A 24,845-nucleotide genomic window follows, 5' to 3' on the forward strand; every position below is an offset into this window, starting at 1 on the left:
TTTGGTTATGGACCATTGTTATTGTAATATTTTTAGTGTTTTAGTGTGTAATTTGGTGTGTGCAAAATTTGTAACGTTTCGTGAGAAATTAGAGTGGTTTGTGATTAGTACAACTTTAATAACAACTACAAACATCAACGTACTACAACCAAATGGCAAGCGGTGCGGTAAGTGTGAGCGTTTGTTTTATTCGAGTGCAGTTTCCTAGAAATTTCTGTCTGCAAAGTTTTTGGATTTTCATAGTTCAATTTCTATGCGTGGTGGTTTCGTGTGCCAACTTTTTGCCTAATGTGCGTGTATAGAATTGTGCTTAGTTAGTGGCAGGTACTCGTATCAAAAGTTTTTGCTCAAAGTTAGCAGAGGCTACTAAAGTTTCAGACCAAATAGCCCGCATTGCAGCTGCAGTCGGCAGGCACCGCAGCGTTGGCATGCCGACCTCCAACTGCTGCTCAATGGAACAGAATTGGTCTGCTACTCGCTCTTATTGGTTAACCTGTCTCTTTCTTTACAACCTACTCGCTCTTAGCCCAAAAGAGCGGCAGTACATTGGCAATTGCATTGCCAAGCATGAGTCAGCCGCAAAGCAGCTCTCACGTTGCCATTTGTTATTGTTGCGCTTGGTATGCAAGCATAACGCACACTTGCCTTGCCCACCCCGCTCTGCCGCTGTCCCGTGATCCACACGCTGGCAGCCGGCTGTGCCTGCAGGCAACCTCGCGCGCTACCATTCCTTATTGGAGCAGCACGTGTTCATTTTCGTGCAAAAATTTATAGTCGTGTATGTACGTATGTATGTATGCATACATATGTACTGCATGTTGTGTGTTGTTTTTATTTTGGATTTTTTTCTTTTATTTTTATGTTTCTGTAGATGTATGCGTGTGCGTTGCGTCTGCATTTGTATGATGTTATATGCATATGTGTAATGCGCTTGTTGTGTGCTAGACAACAATTTATAGTTACTTGCAGCTGGAAGTGGGTGTATGAGGGAGTCAGAGTTGCCAGAAAGTGCAAGTTATAATAATCTTAAATGCTCGCATTGGGTCCTTCTGTCTTGTCTGACAGTTTTGTTTGTTAGAGTTGCCATTTGCCATAATTAATCGATCATTGACAAGATTGACTAAAAAATACTGCAAAAAAAAAACCTATGTAATCAAAGTCATCAAAGAAGTCATTTCACTATTGTGCAATTGTAATTCAAAGCTCAACTATGACTTCCTATATACTGCATTACATAAATTAGATGAGCTGGGCATGCATCACCCTTTAGTTTGGCAGTTACTACCCGCCAAATGACTCGTTTCGAAGTGTAACGTTGTAAACCAAACTCCCGTGCCGAAGGTTCCCATAGACGACAACCAAAAACAAAAAATCGACAACAACAAAAATAGCCAATCGCAAGTGAACGTTGTGTACGTGCTCCAAAGATCGAAGGGGGGTAATCAGTTTACGCTGACGTTGTTCTGTGATTCTTGCATGCCCATTCTCAGAGCCACACACACACACAACCATACTTACGCTCTCACACTCATAGACATACTCGTGTTCAAATGCAACCAATGTATCCAAGTCACTCTACTTACATACATACGCTGTTTATATGCATGTGTGTGTGTGTGTGTGCTAATATGGTGTGCGCTGTTTTCTGTTCTTTTTTTTTTTTTTTGTTGTTTGTCATTTCATGAACTGATACTAACACGGGTGCTACTATTTCAGTTGCTTACTAAATAGTTAGTGCCGGAGCGGGCTGACTAAGCGAACGACCCGGCGAGGGACTGTCGCGCCATATTAACCATACTGTGTCAGCCCAGTCCCGTTCACAGAAGCTTACACATACACATACACACACAGATGCACATGCGACGTTTTTTGCATATGCCTCAATGCTAGCACCCAAACCGCTAGACGCTCCATTTGCTCGTAATACCCTGTGATATAAAATAAAGGCATTGCTTTAGTGCAATAATATATGGGCCATTATTTAAAATATAATTAACTTTGGAAATACTACTAATACTTTTTTAACGACTTGTTTATTAAAATGTTTAAAATTGTATTATATTTGTGCGATTTTAATTTTAAAAATTAATGTTATTTATATATCATTATTATTATTTATATACCTTTAAGCCCATCCGGCTAACGTAAAGACGGAATATAATGCTGAATACATATTATATTATTATTATGTATATAACCAAACACAGGGTATTTGCAAGTTCAGCTTACACCGATTTGTAGTGCTCTTATTTGCTCGTATGTGTGTGGCGCTGGCGTCCGTCCACAACGTGATAAAAACTTTAAACATTGAATTGTGATACTTCGTCACTTGGTTGTAAATTGAAATAAGACCCACATGCCGCCTTCAGCTGCAGCGTCTCTGCCTGCTGCCGCTGCCTCTGCCTCTGCCTCTGGCTTCGCTGCCTCCTCCTCCTCCTCCTCCTTCGTCGCCTTTGGCTGGCGTTGCAACAGTAAGGCGTGAAAAGAGAGAACTAAATAAAGCACAGAACAAACGAAAATAAAAACAAAAATTCTATTGCAATTGTCAGCAAATTTTCTTCAAATGCAAAATACAACAATAACAACAACGAAGACGAAGAACAACGCCAAAGAAGAGTTAAAATAAATACAGAGAAGAGAAAAGCAAAAGCCGCAGCTCAACTTTTGTTTATGCACTTTGTTTAGCCAAGTTTTCGGTTGCTTCGCTTTATGTTTTTTACAGTTATATACAAATACATGCATATGTATGTATGTATGTATGTATATGTGTTTTTATTTTAATTTTGTTTTAGATATGTAAGTGAATATTTATTATTTATGTATGCGAATCGCTCGTTGCTCCGATGATTCCGATTCCGGACAGCTCGCGCTCTCTCTCTCTCTTTCTCTTTAGCACTCGGCGTATGAGAATCTCTAGCTCGGTCTCTGTCTCTGTCTCTGTGTCTACGTCTACGTCAACGTCTCCGTCTTCTATGTGTTACTCGGAGTTCGGGAGTCGGGGCCAGTGCTGGCGCATTCAGTGCAGTTTTGGCCGCCTCTGGTTAGGTTGTCCTAGCGCGCAATTTTCATTTAGTACGTCTTACCATAGTGCATATTCCCGGTCTGCCTTCCTGCCTGCCTTCCTCCCAGCCAGCCTTAGCCAACCGGTGGACTCTTCCGTGAGCGCATTTCGCACGTGTTTGTTTATTTTTATTGCTCTATTTCGAGTGTTCAGTTCTGTTGTGCTTCTGGCGTTCCGTTTGTTATCTGTGACGCGCTCCACTCATGGAAATATTCATTTATTATTATTTTGCTTGAGTCATAAATGCATCGAGTCGATGCAACATTTTATATACTGCAAATTAACGTGCAGCAAACGCAATTTAATTGTTGGGCATATTTATTCTAGCCCCCACATTGTTTACATGGTGAGTGTTTTTGGTGTTAAGAAAATAATATAATAGAATTTCTTACCCTCATTTAGAACTTAGAACTATACAAAACGCATAACTTTTTTTTTTTCATTGCCTCAAATACTATTTCCATATTATATGATTTTCATCGAGTTACATAGCTTTTCCTTAATTTCAATCATTTTAAAGAGCAAAGATAAACACTCTTAAAAGTATGCTATGTGATATTAAGATATCTAAAGTAATAATAAAGAAATAAAGCAAAAATTTGTTGTTGTAATACAGAATGGAAGAGAAAAGAATAGGGAATATAAATCGAAATTGAATATAGGCCAGGAAATATATAAAAATATAAAGTAAAGATAATAATTGAACAAAAAGAAGAAACAAAAGATTCTAAGAAATGTTATAGTAAATATAATGAATGCAAATAGTTCTAGAATAAAATTCAGCTAAAGTATTCTACTATAAATATTAAATATATTTTCATGAACAAATTATATGTAAAATAGAAAGTAAATATAATTGATAATTTAATTTAAACATATATTATGCTACAATTCAAATATCATTCAAATAAGCAAAGATTCTATATTTTGGAATAATTCCCTAAAATCCCAAACAAATTTTCAAATTTTTGTTCGCTCATCTAAAGTTTTTCAAATCAAAATGTTCAACTGGCATCATAATGACAATAATACCGTTAAGTTGGCGTCATGTTTTATGGGGTCTTGAGTCAGAGACGACAATGTCATCAACGTAGTCGCTGTCGCCGTTGTATTTGGTCACATTATCTGATAAACCAAAGGTAGGCCGGCTGGCAGGCAAGCAGGCCAGCAACAGCAACAGCAACCTGGCACACGACGGTGCTCATCGAGGGGGTTTGTTGACCCCCGGTTGATAAAGATTTTTGCAAGACGCGTTCGAAGCGGCAACAACATACGCGAAGATCATGTCAATATAACAACATTTTATGGCCCCACTACAAAATCAGAGTTTAGAGTGCGTTAGCACTGGAGGGGGAGATACGAGTACTAGGGGCTAAACTCATATGAAAAAACTCACACGTACCCAAAATAAAAATGGTAGCAGAACTTAAACTATACCGAATAATACTTAAAACCACGTAAGCATGTCTCTCTCTCCCACACACGCGCGCGCTCTCTCTTTCTCTCTCTCTCTCACACACACTAGCTATCTATTGTCGGCTGCTGGTGCTCCAAGGCCAACGTAACCATCAGGTTAATTAACCCGCCATTGTTAATCCTCTAGCCAGCATATCAGCTAATAACCAACTATCCAACTGGTTCGCTATTGTCACAATCGTTTTTTGCCCATAATGAATTCAATTATTGTCACTTGAGTGCGTTAAGTATGCGCAAGTTGTGGCCGGCATTCAGGTATTTGGTCTGTACAAGTACCTACAAGTTCAAGTTACCCAGCTGGACTCACGGGCATGCAAATTGCTGAGAAATTCATGTGGATACGGGTGTGGAGGTGTGCTAATTGCAGCAGAGAAAGCGGATGAGCGAAAGGGAGAACAAGACAGAGAGTGAGAGAGAGGAACGAGCTAGGTAAATATAGAAAGCTCTTTAGCTATCTTTCTAGTAGAACGAAAATGTGAGGGCTCAACGATGAGAGAGAGAGAGAGAGAGAGAGAATGATCAACTGAAAGAGAAATATAACAATAAGAGAGAAATGGAAATATGGATAGCGAGAGCGAGAGAAAACAATGGAACAAATGAAAGCTTTCAGCCGAGGACAGACAAATCGGCCAGAAGAGAGAGAAATGAAGAAAAAATCAATCGACAAAGTGAAGTAGGTAGAGAGAGAGAGAGAGAGACAGAGAAGAGATTGAAGAAGAAAGACATATGTATATATAGAGGGGGAGAGAGAGGTAAATTGAATGATCCAAGAAGGGAGAGAGACGCAGCGGGAGCAATGGAGAGATAAACCGACAAGAACATCATACATAGCTGAAAAAAAACATCATATATTATATGAGCTTAGAATGAATCTGCATATGTCCCGAAGCAATGCCCTAACGAATCCTTAGAAAACCAATGAACATGTTTCAAGGACAACCGCTTTTAATATCATATTTTGGTACAAGAATTCAAGATAGCTAAATTTTAGTTCAGAAAGTGCAGCTGGGCTGTTAGAGGCTTTGGGCTTTGGAATCTGTAAGATACTTTTTTCTTGTGCGGCTCTACGTGCCTGTCTATAGGCAAATGCTATGTGCGTCACATGAAATTAAAATTTAGCTCTCCCAAAACTTGTTTTTGGATGTTTCTTTTTTTTTTTTAATATATTTATTTTATATATATTTTTTTAATTTTTTGGAGCAGTCACAGCTTTGAGTTGCGCATAATATATGTACATACGATCCATAGAGGGTATATATAAATTATAAATATATTTTTTTTATTTTTTGCGCAGCCGCCTTTAGCTACGTGATTATAGAGCCATTAAATATACATATGGATTAATATATATAAGACTTTATCAGCACACACACACATATGTACATATATATGTATATATGCATACTAAACTATGCACACACACACACACATGTAACCCATTCACATAATCCACATTTATCGTTTGCCGCAATTGAAATTTCAATTCTCAATTCTAATTTATTAATTTCATTTAAGATAAGCAAATGCGACTTTTATTAGTATGCGTGCGTGTGTGTGTGTGCATGTATGTGTTTCTGTTTCAGTTTCTTTTCGTTTTCTTATTCGACTTTCAGTTTGGCCGCTTAGCCCCGCCTTAAGTTATAGACGACGCCATATATCGGCTGCGTGTTTTGTTCTTATTTATTTAAAAGAAAAAAAAAACAAGTAAGGAAACTCTAGTCGAGAGTGCTCGACTAGATACTACCCTGAACCCAACAAATAAAAATGCCCATTTAGTATGGCTGAAATTTCAATTTCGATGTATTTAAAAATATAAATAAAATACCAAACTCATTTAATAAAATATAAAAATATTTTGAAACAATTAAAAAAAATATCATCAATTGCATCGATCGGGATTCGAACCGCGGACTTCTCGATCGAGCGTCATGCAGCTAACACACTAGGCCACCTCACTCCTGCTAGTGGCGCTGGCAAAACTCAAATAGATTCACTGCTGCAGCGCCATCTACCAAAACTAAACTAAACTAACTGCTGATGTGATTCTAAGAATCTGCTAGAATAACCAAACTATTAAAAACGCACATAAAGTATAGTTAAAATTTCAATTTCGGTGAAAACTCATTTATGAAAATATAAAAATATTTTGAAACAATTAAAAAAAATTAACATCAGTTGCATCGATCGGGATTCGAACCGCGACTTCTCGATCGACCGTCATGCAGCTAACACACTAGGCCACCCCACTCCTGCTAGTGGCGCTGGCAAAACTCAAATAGATTCACTGCTGCAGCGCCATCTACCAAAACTAAACGAAACTAACAGCTGATGTGATTCAACGAATGTTTTTGTTGTAGCTGCTGCACGTGCGTTTGTTAATTGGCCAAATATTTGATTATTTTTTATTAATTTTTGACTGAACGGAATTTAATGAAACTTTCAGCATATGATCTACATATTATATTGAATATTTGAGAAATTTAAAAAAAGAAAAATCATTCACAATTAGCTATAGAGGCATCTGATTTGAACTTGAATGTTTTTAGTCGATAAAAACATAACGGGATGATTTTTCAAATTTTAAAAGCAAACTCGACGTCCGCGCTGTATATACGGTCATTTTAAAAAAAAATTCAAGTCTCTAGCTCTTATATCTTCGGAAATCGACGCGTTCAAACATACGGACAGACGGACAGACGGACAGACGGACAGACGGACGGACGGACAGACGGACAGACGGACAGACGGACAGACAGACAGACGGACAGGGCCAAATCGACTCAGCTCGTCGCCCTGATCAAGAATATATATACTTTGTGGGGTCTGCCACGCCTCCTTCTGCCTGTTACATACATTTCAACAAAACCATTATACCCTGATTTCCCATTGAAAATGGGTTCAGGGTATAAAAACAAAGCAAAACAAAACAAAAACCAACAACAACAGCAGCAACAACAACAATTAAACGAGCTTTTTTCTCATTCTCTCGCGCAACGCGTCTCTTCTTTAGCTCGTTCTGTTCTGATTCTGTGAGCGTAGCTGTATGTGTGTGTGTGTGTGTATGGTCTTATAAACATGTTTTCGCATTAATAATACATTTTTATTCGCTAATTTAAGCGTTGTTTACTTTAAAAACCAGTTAGCACATATACACACACGCACACATCTACACACATTCATATTTACAAGTAAACACACTCACACATACCCAGACACACATAGTTAAGCTCCACCCCACTTTGATAATTTGTTTAGTGTATTTGTTGTTACTTTTCTCATATTTAGATGTATGTCTGTATATAAGTAGATATACATATATTTGTTAAACAAAATTCATTCGCCAATGCGCAGCTCTTTACGATTTGTCTCCACTTTGCCCCTCACTATTGCTGTAGGTAAGGGGTACCCTATCCTCTCATTCCGACATTTGAATTGTCCTTTAAGGCTATTGTTTATTGTCAGCGATAAATGTTGGCCCCCCTGCTATAGCCCCCCTCTGCCCCCTGTAACATAAATCTAGCTAATCATTTTGTTTACTTTGCATTTACATAAACTTGCCATAGATCTCATTTACGTCTAATTACTTGATTAGCGAAAATGGGTAGGTCTTATCGTTTGCCATGGATCTTAATAGCTTTAAGCGCTGTCTCTAATATATTTTAAGTGTGAGAAATTAAATCTCTTGGAGATGTTGAATATCTGATAATAGGTAGGTTAGCCGAAAATACTATGGATCATTATATAATTAAGAGATTATTAAGTATAATATGTATTAAAAAGAAGAAAAAAAAAATAATAATAATAATAAAACCTTGATAATACTAAATAATCACTAATATTGAAATATATACAAATAACGAAAAATATATGAATAAAACATATAGTAAACAATATTTTAACAAAATTCTGTAACTACAAAATGAAATTTATATTTTATATATTTATAAAATTTCAAAATATTTGTTTATTATATTTATGCAGATACTAATTGTCATAGTTATATAGAAAACGTAGTGCCCTCATTAATATGTACATGATTCTTATATACAAAAAAAATACATAATATTATATATATAATATTGAAGACCCTCTTTCATATTATATATTTTTCTATATATACACACAAACATAAAAATAATATTGAGCGCACCCCAATCTTCTCAAATTCCCCATTGTTTAAGCGCTGATTGCTTGAAATGTGAGGTCTAAGATATACTATTTTGTGAGCTGAGGCTAAATGAAAATTGATGGCATATGATTGGCTAAGAATGGATGAAGTTTTGAAAGAAAAATCTTCTACATTTTGTATCGTATCGTATTCATTGATTGCATTTTGGTTTATCGAAGTCCAATTAAATGCGAGTTTTTTATTTAATTTTTTTCCAACGTATTTTTTGTGATTGCTGAAATTGAACGCGCTGCCCCAGATGCGCGACATAGCATGGATAGGGGTGCAGGGTGACGGCTGACGGCATGGAACGGTGAGGAGGCGGGGCGTGGCAAGGCGAAAAGTATTAATACGCGCATAAAATGGAGCACATTGAAAGAGTCATTGAATTGTGACAATTTGTTGCCGCTTCAAGTGCGCTTTAAGTATTTTCTTGAGCAATCGCAGCGGGACGCGGCAGCAGCAGCAGCAGCAGGGCAACTGAGCTGAGTGGCATATAACACCAATCAATCCGATCCGAAACGATCCTCAGGCAGCAGCAGCTGCCCTTTCGTCAAATAAACAAAAACCATTAGCAAATGTCTCTGAGAGATGCGAACGGGGCGACACTTGAGCGCCTGTAATCAAATCATAAATTTATACGTCTATCCATACATGCATAGATATACATAGATTTATGTTTATGTATTGAATGTATGTATGCTTGTCGCTTTTTTATTTTTTTCTGCTTCTATTAATTTCCATTAGAGTTGAGTTATCTAAACACAATGCGACGCCTCAATTTGGTTCAAGTATCTATTGTGGTTGTGGCTGCAACAACTGTACTTTGTGCCTCTGAAGGCTGTGAATTTGTTGAACAGACAAAAAGTCTCACAAAACACACACATACAAGCACACAGACACACTCACAGACTGAAATAAATAGAATCAGTTCAACTCCTTTTCATAGTCTGTGATTTCATCAAACGAACTAAAGCAAAGTAATGTCTCAGAGATGGCAGCGTGATGCAATACTAATTAATAATTGTAATAGTATATGTGTTGCAATTAGAGTAAATTTTTACATAACTAATGAACGCTTATCCATTTACCATATTCATTTTTAACAGACTTTGATTAACATAACTAATATAGAATATATTTAATTGCAAATTGCCAAACTGAGTCACGATAATGAACGTTCGTGCTCGAGCTCAAATATCGCCTTGGGCTGCCGTCTCTAGCAGCGTGTATTTTGCATCCCTTTTGCGTTACTTTCCGTGAACTGTGCATGTATTTGTAAAATGCCAGCAACTGTCGTCATTGTTGTTGCTTCAGCTGTTGTTGTTGTTGTAATAATCCGAATTCAAAAAGTAGACGAATATTTTAAGAAATCATTTCTTGATTACGACGTTTGAAAACAATTTGTCTTTGCTCTCTCGCTTCACTTCTCCGATTCTTTCGCCGCACTCCAAAGTTACTCAATATGTAAATGTATCTACATACATACATAGATACATACATATGTATGTGTGTCTGTCGGTATTCATGTACATGAGTGTGTGTGTGTGGGCCTGTGTGCACATAGAGACTCAGAGTTGTCTGACTTGTTGAGCAGTTACTTTTTCCATTATTCTTGCGCCCATTTTGATTTTAATTCTTGTTGTTGTTGCCTTCTTTGGTGCTTTTCCATTGGCTTTTATGAAATTAACTTGAAGTGCTGTCGTCACAAACGAATTTCGCGTAATTTGTATGAGACGAATAAATGCTTTTATTAGTACACTACCCGAAAGTCAAATGAGGCCCCTCGTCCTATTTATGTACATAGCTGTCTCGCTATCCCTCTCTCTCTCTCTCTCTCTTTCACAAACACATTCCCACTCACTCCGTCTACTGTGCGATGGTGTTGCATAAATAAAAGCTCTTATTGAGTTTTTATCGTGTCTGTGTGGCAGCGCTGTAGTTGAATGGAATGCATGAATGAAAGAGAGGCAAGGACACGCAGTCAAAACAACGACACCGACACATGCCACATGTGCCGCATCAGACACGACCGACACCTGTTGAAGGGCACACACGCAACGCAACGCACACCGACACACACACTCACTCATACATCGACACGCGCCGTGGCTTGCAAAAGGACAACAGCCGCAACGAGCATCGGCAGTCGCAGCGACTGCGAGCAGAGGCCGCAGCAGAGCCAAAGAGCGCGCCCAGCAACACATGCTGCTGCCAGCCAAGGTGAGAAAGTGAAAAGAGAACGCAAGCAAGGCAAACAGGCAGAGGCAGAGGCAGAGCCAAGGGCAATGGCAAAGGCAGGCAGGCAGGCAGGCAGAGGACAGCCCGAACAGAGGACAGAGCAGCCGACAGTTTGTTTGTTGTTGTTATTGTTGCTCTCTTGCTGTTCACTTTGTTTTGGCATTCGGTTTACTATGTGTACACACACGCACACACTGACGCATGCAGGCAGACACACACATACATACGCACGCATTACACATTTGGCAACATGTGCACAGCTCGGTCGGCTCGTCAGGACTGTAGCAGTCGTTGCTGTCATAGGTCAGGACCGAAAACAACAACAACAACCACAGCAATAACAAATAACACGTGAAAATGTAAGCTAAATGCCACTAAATATGCAACATAATGGAGCGGCTTATGAGGGTAAACGGTAACGGTCATCGGGACAGACCGTTCACTGTGGCTATTTAGGTGTTATGCGGCATGTCACAACAACATTGCTGCCGCTGCTGTCCAGGCTGTCCAGGCTGGTGGTGCTGCTGCTGCCTCTGCTGCGGCTGTTGCTGCTGCTGATAAGCATAACAACAACAAAGCCATCAACAGTTGGCCACGCCGGCTGCGGCTGCATTGGTGACACATGTTGAGCGATGGAATTGCAACACGGAAATGTTATTTAAATAATAAATAATAATGAAGAAAAATTCAAAAAATTGAAAGTAAAAAAAAAAAAAAATAATAATAATAGAAAAAAATTAAAATTAATGACAATAATAATAATTTAAAATAACAAGTAAGAAAGCTCCAGTCGAGACTGCTCGACTAGGAGATACCCTGAACCCTCCAAGCTGATATTCTAATCATTCTGCACTTCTTTTATGCACACATACATACACATGCATCCACACGCACGGATAAGCCAGCGCTCTGCTAACTGCGCAGTAAGCAGCGACTGCGCTTGGGCTGCGCTGCAGTGTGGGCAATATTATGAGAATTTATTTGTTAAATAATTTCTTTTGTAGACATACGATCTTAATGAAACTTTTAGAGCGTAATCATATGGTGAATGTGTGTGTATATTCCAAAGCCCAAGTCTCTAGTATTTGAAATACGCTTTTTACAAAAGTGAGGGTGAGGGGGTGAATTTAAGGGTGGGGGGTTAATTTTAACAAAAACCGAAATTGTATAAATTGCATATAAGCATACATTAAAAATTTGGAGACTCTAGCAATAAAGGTGTAGAAGATATAATTTTATAACTGGTTTTCGATAAGGTTTTTAATCGATAAAAAAGATCGGGATGGGTTATCGATTTTTAATGATAAACTTGATATGCGCGCTGTAATTACGGACATTTAAAAAAAAATTTGAAGTCTCTAGCTCTTATATCTTCTGAAATCGACGCGTTCATACATACGGACGGACGGACGGACGGACGGACGGACGGACGGACAGACAGACGGACAGGGCCAAATCGACTCAGCTCGTCGCCCTGATCAAGAATATATATACTTTGTGGGGTCTGCCACGCCTCCTTCTGCCTGTTACATACTTTTAACAAAACCATTATACCCTGATTTCCCATTTTCAATGGGTTCAGGGTATAAAAATAATAATAATAATTTCTATTCCCTTAAAGCTAAAAGGGATAACTTTTTTATTTTTATTATTAATTTGCAGTTTTTTAAAATCATTAAATTATTATTAATAGGAATTCTTTTTTAGTTATATGACTGAGATATTTTTTGAATTAAGAATTTTTTATTGTATTAAATATTTTTTCAACTAAGTTCTGTTCCCACAATTTAAGTATTGAGCTGCATCAATTCCATTGAAATGCAATGCCTTCATAATTATTATCTTCCCAACTAAAATGATTCCCACCTTTCCACCCTAACTGTCAAATGTATCGAGGTAGCATTAAATTCGAAATCTTGAAGATTGTTGCTTTTAGATACTTTCGAACTGTCACTCAACAGAATGTTGCATTAGGCAGAGGCTTCCGTTGTGGCGATTCACACTGAGATACGAATATCGAAAATGAAATAGAAGCAGAAATAGATAAAGCAGCAACTGAAGCAGAGACAAAGCCATATCAAATGACATTGGCAATCAAAAATCCAAGGAAATTTTCAGCAAATGCCATAAATCGAGAAAAACGCCAAATCAAATTAAACGAAAAGGACCAGAGCGAGAAAGACACAAATGGAGAGGGAGAGAATTAGAAAAACAAAAAGCAAAAACTTTATTTCATGCTAGCACGCAAAATGCTGAATCTTTGACTACCTGAAATTTCAGCTGCGACGTCATCAAGTTGCCCATAAAATTTTTGCGTCTTGTGCAAACACACACACATACCCTCACACACACACACACACACAGTTATACATACCTTTAGAATAGACAAAAGGTTGAGAACACGTTATCCTTTTTTTTAATGGTTTCCTCTTTTGAAAAGGGGCGCACATAATAACAGCGGCTAATGCCCAAGAACCCTATAGAAATGGAACCAAACGGAACCAAATGTTGTATACTAGATTCCACTAATGCCAAATACCAAATACGGAATACCGAATACCGAATGCCAAATGCTTCATCTCCGGCTGGCTTCATCTGCCTCCGTTTGCTGCTTAGGCTAAACGCGCAGCGTAAACAAATGAAAACAACAAAATTTGAAGAAATAACTAAATGCCTTTTGTAGCTGCAGCTGTAGCTGTAGCTGTCTACGTGTGTGTGTGCATGTGTGTGTGTGTATCTATATTTTAGGAGCTGGTTTTTCTTCAGTTTTTGGCAAGACTCTGACTGCAACTCAGTCTCAGTCTCAGTTGCAGTCTCAGTTTTTCTTTTAGCAGCTGCATCCTACTCTGCTCCTATGCAAAACTGTTGAGAATTCATCTTTTGTCCTCGGCGGATTACTTCAGTGTCAGATTCCTGTCACGTTAACGGATCGAATTTCAGCAGAGCCTTGCCATAGTAAACAGTACAGGTGGCTCAGCTTTAGATTTTTAGTACGGTTCGAATGCGTGCAGCCACCCTCGTTGTCAGATTTGTTGAAAAGTTTATCAACTAATAATGCAACCCCCTGGCAAGTGCTCAAGTCTCAAGTGAGGCGCACCAGTCGAGGGTTGCATTGAAAACTTTTGATTCGTGATTGTTGAATAGAAATATTTAGATGGAACTGCGTACACTGGAAATGCATAGATTTATATATAGAAATTACTATTATTTTCAAAATTTGTTAGGGGATTATTATAAGATAGATTTTTGGAAACATTTTTCATCTATTTCGGAATATGGATACCCTTAATGCTGAAATGGAAATAGTTATGTAGACTGAAGAGCAGCTACTCTATAAGGAACTATATATAGGTATAATTTAAAATACGGTATTTTTTACTAGCTCTTAGACTTATATTATCCAAGAGCATGATCTCCATAGATTTTGTATGAAAACCCAATAACATTTTGAGTAAACATTGCCAATAGAATGCTAGGTTGTTATCAGAGATATCATATCAGATCTCCTGCCTATTATATAGGAAAGCATATATCTTGCATATACATAAGTGTAAACAATTATTATATGAAAAGTATAAGAATATAAGATTTATACTTATGTAATCTTCATTTAACTATTTTAGTCGTATAAGTTATCTAAATTACTTCGTATAATAGAGTCTCTTTAAAGATAAATGTAATTTCGTCTATATGTTTGTCAGCAATATCGCGACTAGAACTATCTATCAAACCTCATGTTATGAATGGCCCTCGTATATTTAAGCAAATTAAATCGTCTCAGAAACTAAAACTCGATTCGCTTCCAAAGCTGCACAGAGTTTTGCATTGTTTAGCAAAAGTCAGGGGTAGAAAACAGAAAGAGCTTGTGGACTTTGTGATTGAGGGATTGCAGGTTGCTGGGATGGTATGAGATAGTAGAGGGGTAGAGGGGGGCCATAGTTATGAAAAGGCGTCATAGAGTGTGTCAAGTCAAATATGTGCGCTATCCGCTATCTAGATTAACGGCAACTGTACAGATTTGAAATTCAAATACCGAATTGTTGTTGAAAGCGTCGCGTATTTGAATTTTCCCTTTTGTGTGGTAGCGGCGACAGAGGCCTTTGCCTAAAGTTAGGCAAATGTATTTACATTTTAGAAAAACGCACAAAGATACTTTTTAGTGGCAAATGCAGGGTGGCAGCGCGCCAGCCGTAGTCGAGGTCGGTCTCTAGATGTTTACCCTGAGATATGGCATACGTAACGTCAAATGCGACGGGGAAAAAAAATAACAAAACCGAAAAGGGGGAACTCTGGCTATGGCAGAGGGATAGCTAAAGCAATAATCATAATACATAGATACACATACACAGATACAGATACATAGCAGCAGATACAGATACAGTGCGACAGCAGCAGAGCAAAAATAATATTAATGAGCAAGTTTTTGATTACGCGGCCATTAGCCGAATTTGGGAGTTTTTGAATTTGAATTCAAAAATATGGGAAGTCTCAGTCTCGGAGGCAGAGGCAGAGGCAGACGCAGCAGCAGGGCCAGCGACTGTGGCAACCGCTGGTGGCAAAGGCCTGGGGCGTCTTTTGTATATGCGTTGCGTATTGTTTCATCGATGCGATTCGGTTTTATTGTCTACAATATTTATTTATTTTCCTTTCTTGTTGTTGCTGTTGATTCTCTTGCGCATTTGGCCGCAGCTTGGCTGAGCTTCAATCTGAGTCCTGATCTCAAGCTCTCAACAAAGGTTAACTGATTGGTAGAATCTGTTTGCAAAGCAGAGACACCCTCGTGCCGGGGGTTGTTCCACGTGGTGGGGGTTGCTTCAATCTAACATTAATGTAACAACACATTAAAGCACCGCCAAAGGATGTGCGAATCGGCCTGGGCGAAAAGTGGGCGTTACTTCGATGCAAGCCCTAAGCAAATTATCATATTGGCAGATTGAGTTGTTGCGCACGAACGAACAGCGGGGGGAAGAACATCATTAACAATATACGTAACTACAGGGCAAGGCAAGAGTGTTTCAATGGGAAGTACATGACTAGTAATTGCCCTGAGTGAAAAAAATTTGTGAACTAGTTCGAATTTGATATCGATAAAAATCGAGTTTTTGGTATGAAATTACTTATGATTAATGGAAACTAAACTATGTAACTTAACTTTTTGATTCAAGTTTCTGATCTGTATATATGACTAGCAATTACCCTGAGTTGCAGCGAATCTCCACTTGGAGTTTATACTTCTACTTTGATATCGATAACAATCGATTTCATAGAATCTGTTAACTTATCATTGATGGACAATAAGCTATGACAAGACATACTTCTGATATCATAGTCTCAAAAGAATATGTTATAAATTTCATATCCTACAATGATAGGGCTCAACTATAGCTCTCTCTCTCTCTCTCTCTCTCTCTCTCTCTCTCTCTCTCTCTCTCTCTCTCTCTCTCTCTCTCTCTCTCTCTCTCTCTCTCTCATCAGTCATATATGCATGTATATATTCTCTCTTATCTATTACCTCTTACATACAGCTCAACATATGTATGCATTAACCCCTTTCGGACTCACATAAAATAAAGAGAATTGAACATAACTGGAAACTAGGCAAGCATAAACATATAATTTGGAATAGATGGCGTTACTTAGGATTGACATTAGTAATATTTATTGCCTTTTGTTTCCCCAGCTGGCAAATTAGTCAGCGCAGTTCAATTGAATATATATATATGTACAATATATACATATAGACGCTCCAAATTTGTCTCTTTTTCTCTTATCTATACTAAATTCTTGGGAAGCTGTTGGTGCTTTACTTTGACTATGTACATATGTTATGTATTTGAATTGTTGACATTGATGATGTCAACAATATATAAATAAATGCGCTGCCTTATTAAGAAATAGCTTAGCAGTTAGACTTGACAAATTTAAATAAATTATATTTTGTGGAATTCGAGTAACATATGTGACGCTTAGTAGATGAGCAAATGAGTTGTCGAATGACTAAGTCGGCTAGATGAGGAAGCTAAATTTAGAAGATTGTGGGGTAAATTTTCAGTATAAATAACATTAATAATAATAATAATAATAGGGGGAAGTGTAATTAGTATGAAACTATGAATATGGAAATAAAATAGACTAAAGGATTATTTATAATGCTAATGCTATACTTATACTAATATTTATGATAAAGAATAATAAGTTGTATAATAAACATTCGCTAGCAACTCATGGTAATATTAAAGCAAATATGAATTCTAATGATAGTGTTATTTATAGTAATATTACCACGCATTAATAATTTTATAATAACCATTTTAATTGAAATGATGGTAATAATAGTACCAAAAATAATTTAATGAAGTTTATGATTCGAGGTCCCTCAGATGTTCTCTTTATAATAAATTTAAAATCTTTTGTCTCGACTTTTTTGTTGTCATTTCTTTCACACAGTCCTCTATATGATTTGTCATAGGAGTGTGTTTTTGGTGTTTTCTGTACTCTACCTACTAAGTGGTAATAAATCCACCCTTCAAAAACTCAGTTGTGACTTTGAATGCTGTCCATCTCTTTGCTGTGGCATTCTCTACTATGATAATTAATTTTCCAGCTTCGATATCAGTTTATCTGTAGAAATTCTATTCAAACTCATAAGCTGCACCCCTAAAATTCTAAAAAAAAGAGCAATAAGCGAACAATGAAAGATTTTTAAATGGAATTCCGTATTTAATCCTCACTATGTCGTACCTTTCAAACACACACACGAACATACACCAGCACGCACAGATACAAAGATATGCTCTTAACTAAGCCAGCCTTAGACTTGGTATTGCTGCCGCTGCTGTTGTTGTAATTCATCACCTACAAATCAATCATTTTGACGAACCTAGTCGTTGGGCACTAAAACGATGGAAATGAAAAGAAATGAAGAAAAGCGAGAGAGAGAGAGAGATAGAGAGAGAGAAACATATGCGTATAAAATGTAAAAAGCAATGCACACACAATAGATCAACGCTATCAAAGAACAGAGCCGGGATCGGGACTGAGACTGGGATCGAGGCCGAGCCCTGACATGGCCTGGCCATAGAGCGTATAGATACTCTTAGCCACAAACGCTGACCTTTTAACACAACATCGCAGCGAGATGGAAGCCTGTCTGAACTAATTGTCCGGCAGTATTCGAGTTTCGTTTCTTGTCAGCCTTTGCGCATGCGCATGAAACATGTTCATAGATAGACCTTATAGAGATTGATATTTGTATACCTAGGTGTGTTTGTGTGCGTGTGTGTGTGTGTGTGTGCATTGCATTGGCACTTAATTTGTTGTTCTTGTCTGCAGCGTTGGTGTGAGATTACGCATTTTCCATATGACCGCACAAAGTAGTAAGCTGTTTGATACCCTGTAAATTTCAGCTGCTCTATATTGAAATGCAAAAAATTTAAGATTAAACATAAATCTATGTATGTGTGTGCTATGTAGTGGACTATGCTAATTTAAAGCTGAATGGGAAATATGTATTTACTTTCTTGAACCCAATAAATGATTTAATAGAATATAATATAATGTGATAGAATAAGGTAGAATTTCATAATTATTATATACCATGATCGAAATTCTTTTTTTAATGGGTTTATCAATTGGGTTTCACTTGAATATAAAATCTTAAAGCCCCTATATCAAAGTTCAAAAACTTTTAAATATTTTCTGCATATTTTTTCTCCAATCATTCTTTTACTAGAAACTAAAATAATGTGAGTAAACTTTGATTAAAATCGTGCTTTATACAATTTCCTATTTGTAATTTATAACAAATAAATGAATAAATGAAAGACTAATCTCAAGTACATTTGTAATGCCAAATACATCACGTAACGTGTGTCACGTAGATGATAATACTAAGAAAACAATAAACTATATGATCTAACAATCCTAGCTGTTGAGTAAAACAAATGTCGAAAGTATAGAAATATAAATGGCATTAATAAACATGAAACTAATTTGAAGATTTCTAGAAAACAACGTAATGTCACGTAGTGCAGATCTTAAAAATCAATTTCGCTAGAAATTATACAAAATGTATATAGAATAGATATATTACTTATATAACTAGTGAAATTTTTGAATGCATGATATGCAACCCGGCCTCCAGCTTGAATACCTTTTATGGCTAATCTAAAGGGTATTACCTAGGTCTACATACGTAGATTGATTAGTTTCGTTGCTGCGTCTTGTTGCAGCTATTTTGACGAATTCCTCTGGTTCGGTCTGGTCTGGTGATCCTTTAGAATTCGTTTCTGTTGTCTTGTCTTGTCTTGGCTTAGTTTACAATGCTCTTTTGATTAGGCTGCGGACAGTCGATGGAGGTGGCCCGGTCTGGTCTGGTCTGGCCTGGCCTAGCCTGGGTACGTGATTGGTATTATTCATCACTTGTCCTGTGCGCCTATCTGCACAACGCTTATCAGAATTTGTTTAGGCATTTCGTATGTTCTCTCTGTGTATGTGTGTGTGTGTGTGTTTTTTTTTTTTCGACCTTTTCGTGCGATGTTTAATTTAAATTTTAAGTATGTCTCTCAGGTAGTCAGCGGATCCGAGTAGATTGTGTGCGCGAGTTGCTTATCTAAAACAGGTAGAATCTATTTTAATGGAAATTCATTTATTTAGTTGTTTGGCAGCAACAGCAGCCAATAGCCAATAGCCAACAGCCAACAGCAGCAGGAAGTGGCAGGAACTCGTAAAACGTGTTCAGTCTACCAAGGAACGTATAACAATTAAAAAATTTATAATTAAATTTATGGCAATTTTGCTACGGCTGCATTGAAATTATGAATAGCTTTTGGCAAATGCACAAAATATTTGCAGGACTTTTAGCCAAGCTCCGGCCCACCCCAGCCCACAATCCCCCGCACACAGCCCACAACTGGGCAACTGGCAATTTTTAGGGCCAACACCCAAAAAACTTTGGATCCCTTACAATGCAGTCGATAAGTATGGCATAAGTACAATTCATTCGACTCGACAAACATACTTACAGTCAGTCAGTCAGTCAGGCGGGCAGGCGGACAGGCGGGCAGGCGGATGGATGAGTGGGTGAGTGGGTGGCCCGGGCCATACGACTCAAGAGCTTCCCATCCACACCGAGGCAAAGCAAACCAAGGCAAACCAACTCAACCCAACCCAACCCAGCCCGGGCCAACCGAACCCAACTCAACGCAACGCAACCAGCAAGACAAACTCAGAAACGGACCCGGGACTCATTGTCGGTCCCTGCTCGGGCGGGCGCACAGCTGTTCGAGAGAAAATAGTCATTGTAATAAGAAAATTTTGATTTCATTTTTAGTATTTGTATAAAATTTAATAACGCCGCACAAGATGGCTGACTGACTGACTGACTGGCTGGCTGGCTGACTTGGCTCGGCTCGTTGTTGTTGTTGTTGCTGCCAGAGTTGAGCAGCGGCAGTGAGCAGCGACGTCAAAGTCGACGCTGACTTTGCTGTCGCAGTCGCAGTCGCAGTTGCTATCGCCGTCGCCGTCGCCGTCGTCGCTTGCCGTAGGGTGTGCAAGCGGGCAACTAAAACGCTTAAAACACACAATCTCGTTTGGGTTCGGTCGGGATTTCGGGGTTACGCTTAAACTCTAAGTACATTTTAACTTAACTGCCTTTTTTTTGTGTTAGTTGCGACGACGTCGTCGTCGTCGTCGCAGTCCAATGGCAGTGACAGAGGAGGAGAGCGAGTGAGAGTGAGAGAGAGCGAGAGCATGGCGAATTCGTAAGGCAAGAAGGCAAGCCAAAAGGATGATGATGAGGATGATGATTGAGGGCCGAATAAGAGCTTCAGAATGAGCATGAACAAGACTGTGGGGAATGGAGGGAGGTAGTTGAAGGGGAAGTAGAAGTGGAAGGAGAGGTGGCTGGCTGGCACTGGTGGAAAGGGTGGCTGCGACTGCTGGTGGTAGTTTGAGATTTCTAACTGTGTGCGCAGCACAATTATAAATTTTTGGAATTGTTGTAATTTAGTTTTGTTTGTTTGCCTGTTTGTTATGTTAGAATGTAGTACTTATATTTCTCGCAATGCATGTACGATTGTGTGTGTGTGCTTGTGAGTATGCTGTGCACAAGTGTGCGCCGTCTGCTGGCTGTTGGGCAAAACTTGCCTAGGCTGCGGCTGCTGATTATTACGATAAAGCATAATGATTACAGTTTTAGTAGCTTTCATTTTGCGAGTGAGAGTGGGAGAGTGGGGGAGAGCGAGAACGAGAGCGAGTGCGAATGCGATGGCCAATGCAGCATGATTGAGCGAGAGAGAATGCCTTGTAATTGTTGTTCAGCTCAAAGCAGCAGTTGAACTTTTTCTTGTTCTTATTGCGGGATTTGATGGTATGGGATTTGGTTGGGCTGCGTTGGACTGTGTTGGACTGGGTTGAGGGTTGCTTGGGCTGCTGTTGCTGTTCACATAGCACGGACCGATGACGTCGGAGAGGGGTGTTCAGGGAGTTAACGGCATTGGCTTGCACTTGATTAATTGCGATTTATGCGCTGCGCTGCGGCTTATATGCGATATATGTTAGACTTTTGTGTAATTATGGATAGCTGTAGCAATAACGGCTGCAACTTGGTTCACATCATGAGGGTTAGTTACTCAACGCAGCGCAATTGAAATGTGAGTTTGTGTGTGTGTGTGTGTGTGTGAATTAAAAAGGACACTTTATAGCGACGATTATATTTTAGGATAGAGAATAATGAAACAAAGTGCACACAATGCTACTTACTTAGGGGTGCCAAAGCCCGCACTCTAGCACGCTCAAACTTATGCTATATGTTAAATATACGTATATATGTATATGCGTCTGCATATGTATTTGTGCAGCTGTGATTTTAAAAATCTATTCCCACAAGTAAATAATGTAAAACGAGATCGGTGCAAAAATTCTTAGCTGCAGAGCAAACGTCATTGCCTTGCCATAAATGTAAAAATTGTTTGCATATTTCGCTTGGTAGTGATTGTGGGTGCTGGAGCGAGAGAGATAGAGTGAGAAGAGTGTGCAGCGCGCCGCAGGGCGAGGTGCAACGCTTGTTCTTATTCCCACTACAAGCGTAGAAACGTACATGTGTATGTACATGCATACATACAAACATACTATATTTTTGCCTTTTTGTTTTGCTTGGCTCATTTGGCAAGCAACACCAATGTGCACACCCACTCATAAGCCCAAGCACATGTACGCACACACAGGCAATGAAACTCAGCGTCTGCAAGAGCGCAATAACCCATACAAGTGTATTTGTGCATGCCAAAAGAGAGCGGGACCGAGCAAGAAAGAGAGAGCGCGCCTTAGCTAGACATAAGTTGGCAATGGTCCAAGCGGCGGCATTGCAAAGTACGTTAAAATTCAAGCTAAACAATCGCCGCTATTGTCATTACTTTTGGCCCACATTCAAATGGCCAAGAGAGCACAGGCAGCAAAGAGCAGTGCACATTTTTAAACGTTCTCTTTGCGCACAGCGTAGATTCCCTTTAGAGATGAACGCCCAACCTGTAAACGATAGCATTCGATATATCTTGTTAATGCTTAACAAATTATGCTGCAGTAGCAACTACACAGACACACTAAAACGAAGCATGAGCTCGCGACACGCTCTCAGCTCTAGTTCCATGCTCCGTTTCCTTTGCTGTCGCTGTCGCCGTCGCTGCTACTGAGCTGGTACTGGTTGTTGTTGTGATTCCAGAGAACGAGAACTTCGTGTGTAGCACGTCGCATTGTCGGCTTTTGTTCGTGCTCTTTGCCTTCGTTTCGTCGTTGTTGTCGGTCGGCATCTTCGGCTGCTCTTGTGTATGAATGTGTTTGTGTGCGTTTGTAATTAATTTTATTAGTTTTTGGTTTTTGTTGTGTGTTTGCTGCTGTCGACGCTAGAGTTGACGCGACGCTGCTGTCGGCGCTGCCGCTGGCGTCGCTGTCGCTGCTAGCAGCATTGATGAATTTTAAAAAATTTTGAATTGCCCGCCCTTTAGTCATTGACTAAACGTGCAGCAGTGCGAACACGAGCGCGCGCAGCGGCATACCCGGCTTCGGCTACATTGTTGCATACTCTATAATAATTGATATATATCCAAGTCAATACAATAATATCAATACACTTAAATATATTTATATATATATACTTATGTGTACATGTGTATTAAACATAACGCTGACAATATATATGCACATATATCGGCAATTGTAATTAGCGCTAAACTTAATTTGTTTATTATTCGGCACGCGCGCAACGGACAGACAATTTGAACAAAGTGATAAAAACAACTATAATAACAACAGAAACAACAACAACAACAGCAACAAGAAATCAAATAAAAATTGCAGCAGCTGCAACGTGCAAACATTTGAATATGTGCTAAAAGTGAAGAAATATAAAATACATATCTAAAATAAATCTAATAAACATTTCAACCTTTGAATTCTTGCTGGGATTATAAACGTGGATAAGCCAAGCCAAGCCAAGCCGATACAAAATGGTAAATAACTCGAACTATTCATTCAAATATGGGCATAAGAATCAACAATAATATCTATATTTATATAGTACATATACATACATGCAAACATCCATACATATATAGTACAGCCAGAGACTGACTAGAATTTGTGATTCAGCGTCGCTAATTTCTATTTTATTGACAAAAAAATATTTTGCTTCGAGCAGACGAGGGGCGCTCCTTAGTCTTAGTCATTAAAGCAAAGTGTTAACTGAACAAGCCAAAGTATATGATATATACCCATGTATTATACAGCCATTAGTATAGCTGTCTTCGTGTATCAATGTGTGTGTGTTTGTGTGTGTGTGTGTTATATTATAAACAATTTTATGGCTCTGTCGCACGCATTCCCGCCCTCCCATGTACGCCATGGCGTACATATAAATCGCTTTAATCTCTGCATATTAATTTTTATTTTTTTATTTCCGGCGATTTTGATTAAGCACAAAACTATATAAGGAGCCGTGATTTAAGCATCCACATATTTTCACATCTCTTTATTATTTGCTCGAAATCATTTTAATAAAGTGCAAGTGACGTCTAAAGAACTTCCGCTTTCTGTATAAACTTATAAACTATGCATCAATACACTGAGCAAAATTGCCAGGTAATTTCGATTTTTATTGATTTGAGTTAATTTGTTGTTATTTGCTTCTCTTTTCTACATGCATTTTCATTGTAATTAATCCTTATAATGCTAGAGAACATTAATTATAATTCTACTTCCTGAAGTCAATCTATAGCTGTTGGTAATATCGTAATATAATATATTTTCTTTATTATTGTATTTCTTCTATACTATTTAGCTATAACTAATGTTTTCTATAGAAAGATTCAATTGTAGTTCTCTAGCAAGTATTGCTATAACTGTGATCGTATTTAGTTTCAAAGATCTTAACTATTCCCAATCTGTATTTAAAAGCCTACATTCTATTCAATGCATTACAAAGGGTATTCTAGTTGTATATTTCTTAAAAGTATTATAATGTAATATTGAGAAATTCTTTTGCTTCTTCTCGCAGTTTTCTCTGATTTTCACACACGCTTCTTGCATTTCTCATATTAGACTTTAGTTTAACCTCCTCAATATTCAATATATCGGCTATAAATATATTTGATTTTTTAGCCAAACAGTTTTAGAACTGTATTTATATATACATATGCAATATATGTGTGTGTATGTGTGTGCATATTACTTGCAGTTGCATTTAGAAAATCGCATAATTTGATTTTGGTTAGTTTACAAACGCATTTCGAATCGATTTCAATAATTCATTTCGGATAGTTTTTTTCTTCAGTTTTAAAAATCTCTCTGCACCATTTGCATATTGAGGCAACATTTGCTGTGTGTGTGTGTGTGTGTTGGACAAAT

General features: G+C 38.3%; 1 protein-coding gene across 4 annotated transcripts in view; it reads left to right on the forward strand.

The window, feature by feature from the left end:
* Positions 1-9: 9 nt before the first annotated feature.
* Positions 10-24,845, forward strand: part of apt (apontic) — a 47,523-nt gene continuing 22,687 nt past the window's right edge. The window contains exon 1 of one of the 4 annotated variants that reach the window (XM_018012905.2): positions 10-167. In XM_018012905.2, coding sequence (XP_017868394.1) covers positions 153-167 — 15 coding nt within the window. In that variant the 5' untranslated portion in view covers positions 10-152. Of the gene's footprint in view, positions 168-3,001; positions 3,408-22,826; positions 23,453-24,845 lie in introns of those variants that run through there. The other 3 variants (XM_089470592.1, XM_089470591.1, XM_018012906.2) reach the window with 3 other exon arrangements.

The sequence above is a fragment of the Drosophila arizonae genome, chromosome 5 (assembly GCF_054131065.1).
Source record: "Drosophila arizonae isolate 15081-1271.41 chromosome 5, UAZ_ARI_1.0, whole genome shotgun sequence".
Taxonomy (NCBI): domain Eukaryota; kingdom Metazoa; phylum Arthropoda; class Insecta; order Diptera; family Drosophilidae; genus Drosophila; species Drosophila arizonae.